This window comes from Canis aureus, chromosome 19, assembly GCF_053574225.1.
Source record: "Canis aureus isolate CA01 chromosome 19, VMU_Caureus_v.1.0, whole genome shotgun sequence".
Classification (NCBI taxonomy): domain Eukaryota; kingdom Metazoa; phylum Chordata; class Mammalia; order Carnivora; family Canidae; genus Canis; species Canis aureus.
This window is the reverse complement of record NC_135629.1, coordinates 47,086,257-47,102,332: the sequence shown is the minus strand read 5'-3', so window position 1 is coordinate 47,102,332 and position 16,076 is coordinate 47,086,257. Positions and strand designations below refer to the sequence as shown.

General features: G+C 49.2%; 1 protein-coding gene and 1 long non-coding RNA gene across 11 annotated transcripts in view; one reads left to right on the top strand and one right to left on the bottom strand.

Annotated features, from left to right (window-relative positions):
* MED26 (mediator complex subunit 26) overlaps positions 1 to 15,787 on the bottom strand; it is a 54,119-nt gene extending 38,332 nt beyond the window's left edge. For all 4 annotated transcript variants that reach the window (XM_077859520.1, XM_077859518.1, XM_077859519.1 and 1 more), the window contains exon 1: positions 15,473 to 15,787. Coding sequence is in view for 1 of the 4 variants with exons in the window: in XM_077859517.1 (XP_077715643.1) it covers positions 15,473 to 15,544 (72 nt within the window). In the remaining 3 variants the exon portion in view is untranslated. The remainder of the gene's footprint in view (positions 1 to 15,472) is intronic.
* The window catches only part of LOC144290377 (uncharacterized), a 131,938-nt gene that overhangs the window by 63,797 nt on the left and 52,065 nt on the right, over positions 1 to 16,076 (top strand). The gene's annotated exons all lie outside the window — the stretch shown is intronic.

The window sequence follows — 16,076 nt, the reverse complement described above, 5'->3', positions numbered from 1 at the left end:
TATCTAAAGCTCTAGTTTTTGTGCCTTCCTAAGCTGTGTTTGTCTGACAAAAATACTCCTTCATCATGGCAAGACTTGTCCATTTTTCCAGAGAGCTTCTTTTTTTTTAATTTTATTTATTTATTTATTTATTTATTTATTTATTTATTTATTTATTTATTTATGATAGGCACACAGTGAGAGAGAGAGAGGCAGAGACACAGGCAGAGGGAGAAGCAGGCTCCATGCACCGGGAGCCCGACCTGGGACTCGATCCCGGGTCTCCAGGATTGCGCCCTGAGCCAAAGGCAGGCGCTAAACTGCTGCGCCACCCAGGGATCCCCCAGAGAGCTTTTAGGTCTGTTCTTCACAGCTCTATGCTACCTGACTCTGTACATGCACCGTGTTTCCTAAGCTTCTCCCATGCCGTTAAATTAATAACATCAACAATCATTATTATGTGAATGTATCTATTAACATTGTCATTAAAATTATCATGTACCTGTTAATAGATTCCTAGGAGTAAAATGACTAGATCAAAGGACACCAACGTGGCTATGCCTCTCCCTACATAAAAATTTTTCAAAAGAGTGAAGTATGAAATAGCTCCTGGATCCCCTGTTCCTGCAGCAGGGTGGTGTGGGATGAGGTGAGCAGGGTGGGAGAAGGACTCAGAGATGTAAAATAGCAACAGGGTAGCTTCGATTCGAGTCTTGATTTCCTGCCAATGCCATTCTTCCCACACATCTGAGTACAAGGTATATTTTCTGATTATTAACCACATCAACATTTCTCTGTCTGGTAATGTCTCTGAGATCTTGAGACTGTTAGTTGTGAATACCCTCTCCATTCAGAAAGGACATTGTTTCCTAAAGGCTATTTCACTCACAAATTCACATCTTGACCACCCGCATCTACTAATGCAATACAATGGGATTCAGAAAAGTTCAGACAGGTTTTAATTCTGACTGGGAGTTCCAACCAAAGCACCTCTTCCAAAGAAGTGCATCATGCGTTCTACAAGACTCAGATTTTATTCTACAACCTATTTCTTCCTGTTTCCCACCCCCAGGGAGCTTTTAGAAATGTGTAAAATTATGCAATGTTGTCTGGTAACTGCTCACTGCTCACACTAAAGGGAAGACTATCTTTGAGAAAGAACAGCATCTGTGAAAACCAAAGTTAAATATCTACAAACTCATCCAGGGGAATAACCGTTCCTGCCCCCATTCCCAGAAAGGTGGGGAGGGGCTTATACATGGTTCAGTGTCTAGGATGTACCCTTTACTAAGGCAAGACTTGTTTTGTTCTCATTTTATAGACATCAAATTTGAGATTGAGAGCAAATATGTGATGTGACTGTCCCATGACAAACATCTGAGACAGAGCAGTAGAGATTTGAACCCCGAGTCTAACTCCAAAACCCCTGCATATTAAGTACTTTCTTTTTATCTTTCTGTCTGTCCACCTGTCTCTCTCTCTCTCTCTCTCTTTTTTTAAGGAAAGAGGCTCAAAGGATTTCTATTTGATTGTTAACTGCATTCATCAACCCAAACCTAAGAAATGAGAAGGGGCTTTCTTCTCCTTAAGACAAGACCTCATGAATGGAGCTGATATGGCTCAGAGACTCAGAGACATTAGAGAAACCAGAGCTGTCTAGCTGGAGAGGGGTTGAGACAAGTGCGTGGCCAGAAAGGGACAGCAACCCCATTCTACACCTCTCTGCTAGGCCAGGTACAACCTACTCCCCCACGTCCCATGTGGAAAAAGGTAACAGTCCCAAGCTCTTAACTGAAGCACAAGTAATCTGAGGCCCCAGAAATTCGCTGTCCAATTCAGGTGGTCATTAAATTAAATAGAAATTTAGATGTCAATTCCTTGGTCTTACCAGCCACACGTGTATTAGGTACTCACCATCCATGTGTGGCTCAGAGCCACTACACTGGACAGCGTGTGTGATCACCACACTGATCATCTCCATCAGCATGCAGTGCTCTGGAAGGAAGGAAAGACCTCCACAGGGATTCTTACACCCCTCTCCCGCTCTGCAGGCTTGCAGTGTTATCTCATGATGAAAGCAAATGCTCTGAGTTCAGCTACGCAGTGGCCAGGTGACTAGCTACTTCAACCTGCTAATAAGACTCTGCCACCTCTATGGGAGGAGAAATGGGATAATACCTAGCAGAGAGCAAGGACACCTTAAGAGCTGCTGCTTTGGTCCTCCTATTTTTTTTATTAAGGCCTCAAAATTTAAAAATAACCTTTATGAACTCCATCTGCAGGTCTCTGGTCACTGATAGGATTATTCTCCCCCCTCTGCATGCCCTCCAGCAAGGACAACCTCCCTCCCTCTTTTGTTCACCTATCACACAGATAGTACCTGTTCCCTCATGGTCAGTGACTCAACAGAAGCTGGGCACTGTACCAGACATGCTTAGCCTCTCAGGACACCACTACCAGGTGATGGCTCCAATAGCCCCGAGCCACAAATAAAGAGACCGAGCCTCAGAAACAGGAAGTGATTTGCCTCAAGGCCAAGCAGACAAAAGCAAAAGAAGGACTGAAGCTGCTGCTCTCACTGCACAGTAGGTGCTCAGGGTTCAGAAGCCCCTGCAGTGGGGAGGAGTCATCCTGGCTGGAGACTCACTCATGAGACGAGGCAGGCAGCCTGTGCTCTCCTACAGGGCTGGGCCTGAAGGGCTCACTGCCCACTGAAGAGGCTAGACAAGTGTGGCGACACCTAGAGCGCTGGGTCCTGTCACTCTCTGCCAGGATCCCCAGGATCCCTAGAACTATGGGGCACACACGGGACAGGCCCAGTACCTGAGTGCTAACTATGCCACTACAGTTCCAAGAGAACTCACATACTACAGGAGGACCCAAAAAGGCTAAGGTCTGGAGAGGGCCACGTAGTCCTAATAGGAACAAAGAGTCCTCCAGGGACCCAGCCATCCCAGCTGCCCTGCCCAGGCCCCATCAAACCTGAACTCTTATCCTCAACCCAATTTGACCCTCCCCAGTTAGGCACTACTTGTGTTCGTCTATAGTTTGAAATCAGACATGGACCCACATCAGTTCATAAACTGGTCACTGACCCTAACAGAATGAACGGGCTCACTATGCACCAGCAAAACAATCAATGTGCGTGTGTGGGAGGAAGGGGGTGCAATAAGGCATGTCAGACAGGTTGAAGGTGCTGTGGGAAAGATCAGACCAGGATACCAGAACAGCCAGAAGACAGTGCTCCTGAGATAGCTGGCACTGTCCTTCCTGGGGGAGGTGCCCTGGGCCCAAAGCCCAGAGAGGCAGGTAAGAAGTGAGGAGGGAAGGAGAAAAAAGGGAGGGAGAGCTATCCAGGTGTGGGTACACTAGCAGCTCAAGAGCTGCCTGATGAGCAACGGAGCACGGCTGGAGCAGCGGGAGAGGATGCCTAAGCCAGAGACTGGAGCATACTGTACTTGACGGATTCTGTCTAGACTCTTGATTGCAAGTAACAGAAAAGCCAGCTCAAATAGGCCTCATTCAGAAAAGAAGCCACTGGCTCGCTTAACTGAAAAGTTCGGACAGGGCTCACCTTGGACCAGTCATGCCGTGGTGACTTAATCCTCCCTTCAACTCTCTGGGCTGGTCTCACTCCTGGGCAGGCTGTCCCCAAGTAGGAGACCCTAGCAGCAACTGCTCATATCCTCTCCCATTCATGTCTCCCCTCTACTACCCCAGCAAAGTATTAAAACTTTCACAGGCTTTGATTGGGTCACAGGTCCATTCTCAAACCAATCACTAGCCAGGAAGAGGCAACCCAATGACTGGCTAGTTCCCAGTCATGAATCCAACAGGCATGAATCAGAGGGGAAGGACAGGAACTGGCAGCTACATGGCTGCCCACTATCAAGCCATGCCATGTATGTCAGCACCCAGGGCACTTTGGGATTGGGGCCACATCCCATCCTCAAGAGCCTTCCTAAGCAGCATATGTATATCCTCTTGAGAAAATGAAGACTGAAAACCTGACCTCATCCAAGGCTGCAAGGTGAAGAGGAAAATCAAGATTCCAACTTGGTTTTGCCTAATGACAAAGCCCAAGTTTTTCATCCAGAGAAAGACTGTCTTCTTCACTCACTATATGCTATCTAAAAAACTCACATTATCCAGTCAGCCACACAGCCCCAACAGAGGGGATGAAACGTCTGTGTTTTGGGACATTCACTCTTCAGCTGGTGTGGAGAGGACAGCAGGAGGCAGACCAGCTGCTAAGCAGCTGTACTAGACCTCCCAGGAGATCCCAATTTGCAGGAAAAGGGCTGCCACAGGAGGGGGACACCAGGAAAGTTCTGAGGTAGCCTGCGGAGCGGTGGCACCGCCAACCACCACAGGGCAGCATACCAAAGGCAGGAGGGAAGAAGGTGCCTCCACTCTGGAATGGGCTGCTGTACATCCAGGACAACAGTCAGCTGGAGAGACAGGGTTCAGGTGCTGCTGGAAACCATGGCTCTAAGAGCACCTGGAGTAAGCCTTAAAGACAGACAGGGCCTTGGGTAGTGCTGGACAAAGCCAAAATGCTCAGGGATAAGGAGGGACCATGGCAGAGGCAGAGGGTTTGGAGACAATGGAATAGCCAACACAGCAACGTGCAAGGGGAACAGGGCACTGATCAGTTTTAGGCCTCAGGCCTCATTCACTCCTGCACAGGTGCACTCAGCACCAACCCTATAGTAAGGAACTGAAGACAGTTATGATGACCCAAGAAGACAACCTGGAGTACAAACACAAGTACATTCCTGTGCCCAGGTCAGCTCATCTCACAAAGCAGATGAGGCCACTTCCTATTTCCCAACTTGGAGGAGCCCACCCCCTACCAGATAGAAAATCACATTCACTGTAATCCTAACAGGAGTATCATTCCTGTGATGACAAGCAGGCGCCCACTCCCCTCTAAGGAGAGCTGACAGGCAGATTCACCAGAAACCCCAAGATAGGCTTACCCCCACTCTGGACCAGTGTCCTTACTGTTCCTGTTCTGTCACACAGGAGAAGGAAAGCAGGCTGGGGACACCTATTGTTTTTGTCTGAACCGCAGACCCTGCTTCTGTATGCTCCTCCCTGACTTCCTGTGGGCACTGCTATTTTCTTACAAGGCCTCCTTCACCCCCAAGCCAAGCCAGGGTGATTCTCCAGGAGTTTTCAAACTGGAAGCAAGAGAGTAAATCCCCTCTTCTTCAATGGCCTACCTTTCAAGAAGTCAAACTCTGGAGCTGCTACATTTCCCACTATGTGGAAGAGGTCTGTCCACAAGACAGACAGACAGACACACACACGCACGCAAGCACGCACTCACAAATACCACTTTAACTCAGTGATGGGTCTGATGGGCATTACAAGCAAAGGCAGGACAAGCTCATATAAGACCTGGTAGGGTGATGTTTCTGCTCTTTGGTAAGAAGTTAAGCTCCTGCACTCAGTGGCGGCACTGTCTTGTCACCAACCACCAACCTTGTCAACAATTTTAAATGCTTGAGAAGCTCCTTTAAAATAGAAGTGAAAGTGAAATACCCATTCACAAACCTTTCCTCCCATGACCATGCCTAAAACCTAACATGTGGACCACTTCTCTTACTGCTAGGCTTCCCGAATCCAGCAAAGGGGGAGCACACATCACCAACTTTAGGTGCTTTCTGAGAGCTGCCCCTTCCCCCAAAACAAAGGGAGGGAAAAATAGAGAAGGCTGTGAAAGATCACCTGACCCTACCCTTCTCAGTTTAACCTAAGGGGAAGAAGCCAGGCCGGGAAGTACAGGTACCAGTTTCCAGTTACCCAGGTTAACCAAGGGCAAGAGGAAATGGGCTGGACAATCAGATCTGAACAGACCATCCAGTGCCCATCCATACCTCTGAGAAGTCTGGAGAACTCAGCTCTTGCCTGCTTCTAGGTGCTGCCTCATGGCGACAAGAGGCCTCCTGGACTGCAGCACATCCCTATGCCTGGGCTGGTTGCAGCACCAGGAGAAATGATGGGGACTAGGGATCAAGCAGCACTGTGGCAGGTTCTCCTAGACTACTGAAGTGCTCCTCAGCCCAGAATGGAGTCAGAAGCTGCAACCCAGCACCAGCACGGATACAAGGTAACAGCAAAGTACCCAAGTGTGACTACAGGCAAATCAGAGTCTACAGATGCAACCAGGAGTGGGTACTCAGAACCCCATGCCGTGACCTCATATCATCCAAACCACTCCACTGCTTACTCCAGACCTTACGTTTCAGTCACATTCATTTTGTGTCTGGACTCAAGTCTCCCAGGCCAGCACAATACCCAACTCTTTAATGGTATCATCACGTCAAAGAGGTGATTAAACCAGCATGCACTCAGGGGACATTGCCAGCTCATTCCCCCCCCACAATCCCCTCCCTCCCAGCAACAGGACCCTGATGCTTCTTGGGGGGATCCTCTCTATTCTGGGAGGAACTAATACCATGCTCAGACTTTGGAGTAAATCAATCAACAGAGCCTACTAATTCTACCAAAGCCCAGAAAAGCACCAAGAAACGTCTGCTGAAACTTGTGGAAAAGCATTTCCTTCTCTTCCTTCTGGATGATGATCAAAGAAGGTGAATCTCCAACTGGGGGAGCTGGAAGACACCTCACTGTGTGAACGGAATACTACAAAAGAGATGGAGCAAAGCCAGATCCTCACCTGAGAACAGAATCACCTTTAAGCCTTTGGCACAAGCCAATCAGCCCTTTTGCATTTAAGCTCCTGTCATAAGCAAAGTACGACCCTCCCTCTGGAGGTAGCTGGCCAATAAAATTAGTAAAAGTAGAAGACAAATGCTCTGCTGGCATCTATCTAACTGAACACTTGAAAGAAATAAAGTGAAACAATTGGCAAAAAGGGTAAACTGTTCCTATTTTAACTACACATCATCGTCGCTCATCCCCCATAGACAGCACTCAAAAGCCAGCGTGCCAACTGCTTGCTTGGCAAAGCTGCAAGATGCATGGGGTAAATAAAATTGAGAAGTATCTACCTGAAGTAGCTTCCAGAAGGGCTGGCCTTAAGAAGAGGAGGGCAGGTAGCTACCTTGGAAGTCAGCTGGGGAAATAGAACATGGTCACCCCTCATACTCCAATCTGAGCTGGGCCAGGGACCTGACGACAAGAGGGATCAAGAGAGCTAATGGAACTGGAGGGAGGACAAAAAGAACCCAGTCCCCATGTGTGCAAGCAGTCAGCTTAGTGGATCAGGTGGCTACCCAGAGCCAAGTGTGACCATAGGTGAGGGTAGCGGGTGGAGCCAAAGGTACAGGTATGGGCAGGGCAGTGGGGCTACCAGTGCCTCGAAGAGGGCTGCCAGGCCACCTACTAAGCTGCAGTCACATATACATGAATATTCTAGAAAGAACCACAGAACTACTGCCTCCGCCCCCCACCCTGCCACCACCAGAGAGTCAAGGCCAGCCACAGCCAGCCACCTAAGAAATCACTCTATACACAGTAAATAGGTGACCAGGATCTCCCCAGTAGTCCTGAGGCTGACCCACCACAAGGTATGGCCTAGAGGAAGCATCACCCACTTTCTGGCCTTGTTGAAACCCAGCGGGGAGGGGTGTCTAGGAAAGGTCTGGTTTGTCACGTGACCAAAGGGGTCCCAAGCCAGCATTTGAACAGCATCTCCAGGGCCCATAGAGAGGCAGGGATCTAAGATTAAGAGTCATCTTTTCTATGTTGGGGTGAAACATGCCAGACAAATACAAAAAGGAAAAAAAACGCCTCATGCCTTTTCCTCAGTCAGTTCAAGAGAAAGCACAAGCATTTCAGGTACAACTTTCCTCCCAGCCTGGCAGAAAAACATACTACAGAAATCCAGCATGAGGATCCAGACTTGGGGCAGGAGAGTGGAATGCTACCTTGTACCTACTATGCTCTCTCGGGTGACATGGGAGGCGGCAGCACATGCGTGAGGACTGATGGGGGGGTGGGGGTGTGGTTCCCAATCCCAGTGTGGTCCCTTCTAACTGTGCATCTGTAGAGCCTCAGTTTATGAAATAGTACCTCCCTCCCTGTGTTGCTGTACAGATTAAATGTATTGAGAAGTGCTGAAAAGTAGTGGCTCCTACTACCTGCTCAGTAAGTACTGACAGCCAGCTCCTAAGATTGGCCTTTTTCACAGGAAGATCAACAACCTTCTGAGCACCAGCCTGCTATGGAAGTCCTAGAAACATGGGGATTAACTCATGCTCCACTACCAAAGAGCTTGCAAGCCCATGGAAAATGTAATCAACAAGACCTGTTATCAGCAGGAATGTAGGGTTTTTAAGTTATGCAGAGTGCCTGAGGGCAACTGTCTGGGATGAAAGCAGGTAAAGTTCCTGGAAAAGGAGAGTAGCAGGGATTCTAGAAGGCCACAAATGTGAGGTACAGAGGGTCCCATCCTATGTGTCACACACAAACAAGTAAGGTTAGCTTAGAGATTTAAGTAGATGTTGTTCTGATGATAAGACACGACGTCATTTCAAAGCATGACTAGATTAGGAGTAGGTTCTTTCCTTGAATTTTCTCAAAAACAGCTACTCAAAGTACACCTGTCATTATGTGGAAGCTCCTGAATATTTCTGATCATAGAAATGGATCCTGACAGGCAAAAAGATTAGGAAACACTAGGCTAGAAGATTTCAAAGTGGGAAAGATTGTGGGAACTGTGAAGGAAATGGAAACACAAAACTTAACATTTAAAAACACTTTGTATTTATGAGGTTAAACCTCAGAAGACACAGTGGAGTCCAAATTCCCTGCTGGGCAATGCTTGCGTGGGAGGCATGAGACTGTCATTAAGCCCACCACTTTTAAGCCTACCCGCACCAGGTTTAGGCCCATAGCATCCTCTGCAACACTGGAGAGTTCATTAATCTCTGCTCTCCCCTAAAATGAAAACGGAGCATCTACCTCCAGGACTAGTTCAGAGAGCAAGCCATGATGCAAAGTACTTCACTCTGTACCTGGCACATAGTAGGTGCTCTGTAGGCTACAGCTGTCCATTTTACAGCCTCCAGCAGGTAGAGACAGAAAACTTCATTCTGGTCCCAGGAGCATTCAAAGGCTTTCAACCTTACTTGCCTGGCAGTGGCACATCACCTGATGTGACCCTTCACCTTTTTAGTGGGCTCCTCACACAATCACAGAACCTCTAGGAACTCTTGGGCAGGAGTCTGGGGGTCCAGACAGAGGTTCTAGATGGAAGGCCCAGGCATGTCTGCAAACCCACTTGGCACAGAGGTTTTGGATTGTCTCGAGCCAGCTCTGGCAATAAGCAAGAGCTCCCCCAAGCGCAGCAGGGCCTGCCTCCCAGGAACTCCTGCCTTCCCCTTCTGGGTTTGCCTTGGAAAGCCACACAGAGCTAACCCAACCCGAGGGTACACAGCTCTTCAAATACTTGAAAGCAGACCCCAGGACCTTCACAGAGCCTGATACTTGCCCCCTTCCCATCCCACTACTGAGAAGGCAAACTGTTAGAGAATTTGCCAGCTATCCCTCCAAATTCTGTTTCCCTTGGGTCAGAGACGAACCAAGAACTGACTTCCTGCATCTGACTCTAAAACTTTTCATTCAACTCAAATTATAAAGCATTCTAAAGAAGTAATTTCATCCTCTTTGAATAAGAGGATATCTATATCCTCTATATCTATATCTGAATAAGACACACAAAGAACTTTTCCATTTGGACCTAAGAGCTGTAGCCCTGTAAGACTACCCCTGCCCCCTCAACGTCACACCCCACCCCAGACTGCCCATTTGCAAATTCTCTTCCTGTTCCAGGTCCCTCTAGGGCAGGAGCTGGGCACCTACAGGTCTGAATCTCACATACCCAGCACCATAAGTAATTGCTAGAAATGTTTATTCAACTGCTGAGCCACCTTTTTCAGTTTTACCATATTTTGCCATAAACAGTGTAATCAGCTGGCAACTGAGATGTAAGTGTATGGCCTCCCCAGACCTGGAATTCAGAGACCACTTTTAAACACCGCATGCAGAATATTGGTTATGTCTTCCTTATGTAGGAAATATCCTCCAGTTCACAGAATCCCCCCCATGTCATACTTGTTCAGTTCTACATGCAGGCCCTGAGAGAGTGAATGAAGAGGAGGAGTTTCAGATGGGGGCTCCAAGTGTGGGCACTAGAAAGGCCAGGTTGAAAATGCACTGCCTATGCAGTCACTCATCAAACCACAAACTCAGTCACCCATCCCAACAACCAGCTGAGGGGTTCTTCAGGACAGCACCATGGCGAGGGGAGTGGGGGGGGGGGGAGGCACAACTTCCACGAAGAGACAAATCCCCCAGCTTCCAGATGGCAATTTAGAGTGGGGACCGGGCAGGACCTGCAGTCACCTAGGGACTGGACTGAGTTCTGGTTCTAGTTTAAGTGGAGCTCTAAGAAGATGCTGACTTAGACCCCAAAACTGAGGTGCAGGTGAACACAGCTCCTCTCCTTCACCTAACCCCAAGGCACACTCTTGAGGTGCATGTCCTTCCACATGCAGCTACATCTTGAGCCCAGGAGCCCATGGAGAGCCTTTTTATATCTGTATCAAGACAGAAGCCCCTTCCCAGAAACTGATTGTGGACAGTCTTCCAGGCCTCTGTGACCTTCCAACCAGGACAATGTACTCTAATCTCAACTCAAGTCACTTTCGAGGACCACTAGGAGACGTCTGTGAAGAAAGAAAGTAAAATCCACCTTCTTCTGAAGGAGAGAGAAAGAACAAGGACTTACACTGATTTCAAAAGTGACACTTGTTACCCACCTGTTTCCCAAACTCATAAAATGCCACACTGCTGTCTTCCATACATTCTGGCCATATCTAAAGAACAAAGATGAGAATGCCACTGCATTTGAGCAACCAGAGTAATCAGAGAGAATCCACATGTTTAGATTTTAACATGCTGAAGAGAATCAGAACCAATAGTCTTCCCTTTTATAATTTTTAACAGCCCTCCTTTCTGCAGAATCAACAGCATTTTAAGCTAACATCATAAATGCTATAATCTTGAAGCAGAAAATCAAGCTGGCACACAAGACTTATGAAAAACTCCGTATCAGTTGGCAGTTGCCATACATCACAGCATGGTCTGGCCTAGGACTCTGTCCCTGACAGAAACCTCAAGATGTTTCCAGGACAGGCTAATATCATCAGCCTGTTAGATCGATCACAGGTAAATCTAAACCAATTTGTAATCTCATATAAACTTATGTGGGACAGAAGAGGCTCCCCACATCTTTTCTTACCAGCTCAGAACACTGCTCTCTCAGGCCTCTTCTGAAGTCATCTTTCCACCTTTGAGAGCAGTGTGTAGTGGCATTGTGAGTTTAAAAGTGCTGTCACTTAGGGGCACCTGGGTGGCTCAGTGGTTGAGCGTCTGCCTTTGGCTCAGGTTGTGATCCCGGGGTCCTGGGATCGAGTCCCACCTCGGGCTCCCTGCGGGGAAGCCCACACCTCCCTCTGTGTCTCTGCCTCTGTGTGTGTGTGTCTCTCATGAATAAATAAATAAAATTAAAAAAAAAAAAAAGAAGTAGAAACAGCACCAACACTTAAACTCTGGGTAAGTCCCTAACCTTAGGGCAGTCGCCTCAAATGAAGTCAGTAGAAACAAAAACATCTTGTCCTCTCCTGGCCACAGAAGGCGCCCACTAAACAGCACCTACTATCATAATGCTGTTGGCTTCTGCCCTGCAGGAAGGGGAGATGGGCTACTTGCTCCACCTCCCTTACCAAGCTGCTGGGGGGAAGCAGGAGACCCTGGTGAAATAATGCAAAGTCATGTAAAGTATATATCTTTCTGTCGAGTTCTGTCAGAATTTTATTATTTTAAGAAGTTCACACAACACATCTCGCATTAAAAGAAAAAGCTCTTAGAACAATTCATGTTAGAATCTGAACCCAGGATCTGGAAGGGGCTTTATGGGTGTATACATGGTTCCCAGTCTCACTTTGTACACAAGGACCCTGCAGCCCAGAGAAGCTAAGTGACATCTTAATCTTCAAATTCCTAGGTGGGAAAATTACTGTGTGTGTGCCTCTCTGTAGAGGCCCCTTGGTCTCTGACCATCTCCCCTTGGCGCCTGATGTCTGCATAACTGTGAGAAAAAGTTTCTGAAGTTTCCTGCTGGAAAGCCTGACCACCGGGAGGCCTTTACACAGATGCCTTGGGCAAGTTCAAGTCCCTTTCCACCGCCCCCCCCCCCCCCCCCAGTGCCCTCTCTGGCCTCTCTCTGCTCTGATTACAGAGATGCTCACCTGCTTTGAGCAAGGCCTGCCTTGTGTCATTATTCACCTTGTTATGGTGATACAGTACCCACTCTACTGTCTGTCAGACCTATTCTCAGATGCTGGACTAACATCTGTGTTCTTCACGGTTCTAGAGAGTTCTGAATTAGAATATTCAGCGCAGACTGAACTTCAGCGCATATAGCAGTCACACAGGCTTCACAGGCCCAAGAAGGATTCTAGGGTTCAGTCAGTTTAACCAGTCTCTAAAGTACCTAATGCTTCTGCTCTAGAAAAAGAAACAAACCATACTCACTGAAGCCCACATTCTGGTCAGGAAGACTCCTATGAAACGAGTGTTCTACAGACACAGACGAGAACCTAATCACCTGCTGAAGAGACCGTGTTTAGGTGGACAGACTCCAATCTCTAGGCAGAAGGAAGATACAGCCCCCAACTCTGTGCACCAAGATTAAGCTGGGACAAATGCGCACACTGCACTTCAGAGATTTTCAACACCCTGGCTGACATATGCCACAAGGAGAGTAAGGCTTAGGTTGTTCTGAAAAAACTGTTAGTTGCTTTTTGAAACAGAGTATAAAGGATTTGCTTTATTACTGAGTTGACAAAATTATTAACTCAGAGCCTGCTGTTGTAGAAATTCAAATACTCCAGAGGCTAGAATTGAGAACATAAAGACAACTTTCCTCTTAAGGACTCATTTGTCAAGGAGATGGTCAGTTACTTTGTTACTTCACTAACTTCTCAGATACTTGTGGGTATTAGGTCAGCTGCCTGACATTGATTTTTTAAGCAAAAGCTAAGTTTGTTAACCATAACTGCATGCCCATAAAGGTAAGCATTATATGACACAATTCTGTGTCGCTTCTCTCAGAAGAGGTTTAATTTTAGTGTTGGCTCTTCAACACTGTCCCCATTTTTTTTTCCATGAGTATCTTAAATATGTGTCAACTAACTATCCCAAAGTGGAGTTCATAATTGGGCAAGGTAGAGAAAAGCAGCTGTGCGCCAGCGATGCTTTCTTGTAGTTACCTCACTCTCACCTGAGCCCAGGTCAATCCAGAGAAACTGCAAAATTATGGTCGCACCATCTCTGCCGGTAACCTATTCTGCCACGGCTCCAGTTTCTCAGTGGAGTTTGCTCAAAGCCACACTCCTGTCAAAAGGTTCTGACGAGGCTCATGGATGGTCACTAGCAATGGCAGCATTTAAAGAGGCACTTTCCTCATCGCTCATATTCAGAGACATGTTTCCCAATTCCACTCACCACACTTTTATTAGCAGAACTCTATGCACACCCATCGGTAGTCCCTCAAAACAAACCATATGAAATGTGAACTACATGCCATTAAAACCATGGGCTTCTATGAATGTATCATCTCTGCACTCACTAAAATACAAAAAAACTGAGATTTGTTTTCTTCTCTCTCTTCTGGCTAACCTTCCTTCCTCCTCTCTCCCTAGGAACCTTTTAGATTACAGCGTTACAGAACACTGGAACCCCTGAGGTCACTGCTCCACCTAATCTACAACATCGTGACCGCCTGTCAAAGCGCCTCCTGATCCCAAAGCTCTCCTAGGTGGCATTAAGGATCAGTGCTAATATCTCAGCAACCTCTCAGACTCTCCTGAAGGCAAACCAGCACATGGAATTCAAGAAATTACACTCTGGATAAAAGATGCAAAAAGTCACCAAGGTTACGTTTCTCGTGTCACTTGTTTTGTCCTCTAATATTTCAATGTTGGAAACTGCAGCAGCACCAGGTACTGCAAAAAATTCTAGAAGGTTTTATATAGCTTGCGCCTACTCCACCCCCAAAGTCATAACAAAAATGTATACGACATTTGTTAAAGACAATTACCACCAAGTTGATCTTATTGGGGCCTGAAGAGGATTACTTATGATACAAAAACCAGCGTCTTAAGAAGATCATAACTTCGCAATTTTTACCAAAATTATACAAGCCAAGGCGAATAACTCTAAAAATACCAACCTAAAACAGAGTGTTAAGAGTAATTAGTCAAACTCATGTAAGGAAAAACAAAAACCCTACAGAAAGAGAAACCTGAGTTACCTAGCCCAAGATAATATTTTTTCCTTCGATCTCCAGCATATTAAAAAGTGATCTTAATGGCCACTTCCTGGTCTCCCAGCAAATGCAGGGGCTCGCTTCATACCTGGATACCACAACATCTTCCTATTGCTCAACCTGCTCCTGCCACAGGGGAAAATAACCCCTACTGCCAACAATCCTTTGGAGAAAATATGAGAACACTATGAGTCTTCCCCTACACACACGAAGGGGGGCAGAGGAGATCCCTTTGCAAACGGTAGCCTCGGTGGACCTCCGTCTGAGAAAGCCACACTCTGGGGTTAACCCTGACCGTCTAGGTGACAAACCACCAAGCTGGAACACTCAGGTGAGGGGAAGGGATAGACGAAGGAGGGCTCTTGAACAAACAGGAGAGAAAATAATCACCTCTAATTCACACCAAGAAGCGGGGCTCTGGCTCGGTTATAGACGCAACGGGCATTTAGGCCCAGAAAGGTAATAGGAAGAATCCCACCGTCCCCGAGATCATCTACCGTCAGCAGCGTTCCCAGGAGGGATCGGGCAAAGGCATGTCCACCGGCAGAACCAAGGGGGGACTCTCCACGCGCCCTGGGCAACCGGCTAAGGGCAAAGTAGGCTGGGGGTTCCCTATGAAGCCAGGAAGGTGCTTCCAGCCGGGAGAAGAGGGAAGGAGGACTTCCCTGATCACCCAAAAGGCCGAGACACAGGCGGCATAGGCTCCCGAGTCATACCCCGGACACCAGTTGCTCCACAGCCTTTCTCCTTCCCCTCCCCCCACGCCGGGAGGACTTCCCGGGGGTCGCGGGTCCCCGGGGAAGGGCGAGGTGGGTGAGCTCCGTCAGGAGCAGCAGGGGTCGTAGAGCTGGAGCGAGAAAGAAGGGAAAGCTCTGGCCTCAGCTCCCGTCTGCTCCGTCCGCCCAGGCCGCACGGAAGCCTCGGCCTCACGTACCGAGCGCCGCCAGACTGCCCGACCTGCCCCCGGCTCGGGCCCGTGGGGCGAGAGACCGGGATGGCAGCGGCCCTCGGGGGTAGGTGGGCGTCGGGCGGGTTCCCCGGAGCCCAGCGGGCGAGGGGCACTGGGGAGGGGGAGGGTCCCGGGCCCACGCGGCCTCCGTCCCGGCCCGCGCAGCGGGTACTTACGTTGCTCTGGGGGTCGATGGCCTGCAGCAGCCGGTCCCTGATCTGCTGCGGAGACGCCGGAGCCGCTGTCATTGCCTGGGCGAGGCGGGGGGGAGCGGCCGGGCCAGCGGGCGGGCGGGCTGAGGCGGGGGACGGGGGTCACTCACTCGCCGGCCTCCGGGAGCGGAGCCTCATGTTCCCCGCGGCGCCGGGGGAGGAGGGGGCGCGCGGGGTGGCGGAGAGGGGAGCCGGGGCTCGGGCCCGGGGCGCCACCGCCACCAGAGGAGGAGGAGGAGCCACCGGAGCCGCCGCCGCTGCTGCCGCCGCCTCGAGAACCAAACTCCAGTGAGCTGCCCCCGCGCGGAGCACTCTGGGTAACCCGCGCCGCACGCAGCGTCGGCGCCACGCTGAGGAGGTTGGGAGATAGGGCGGGCGGAGACGCCGGGCCTGGGCGGGGCTGCGCGCGAGCCCCGCCCAGGGCCCACACGCATGCGCGCGCAAGCGCACTGGACCGCCGCCCCGCCCCGCCCACCGCCCGGCCGAGGGAGCCGTTGGGAGGCGGTTGGGCGGGGCAACGGCCGCCGCCTGGAGGCCCCGCCCCCGGCCGGGCCGTGGGGAACTGAGG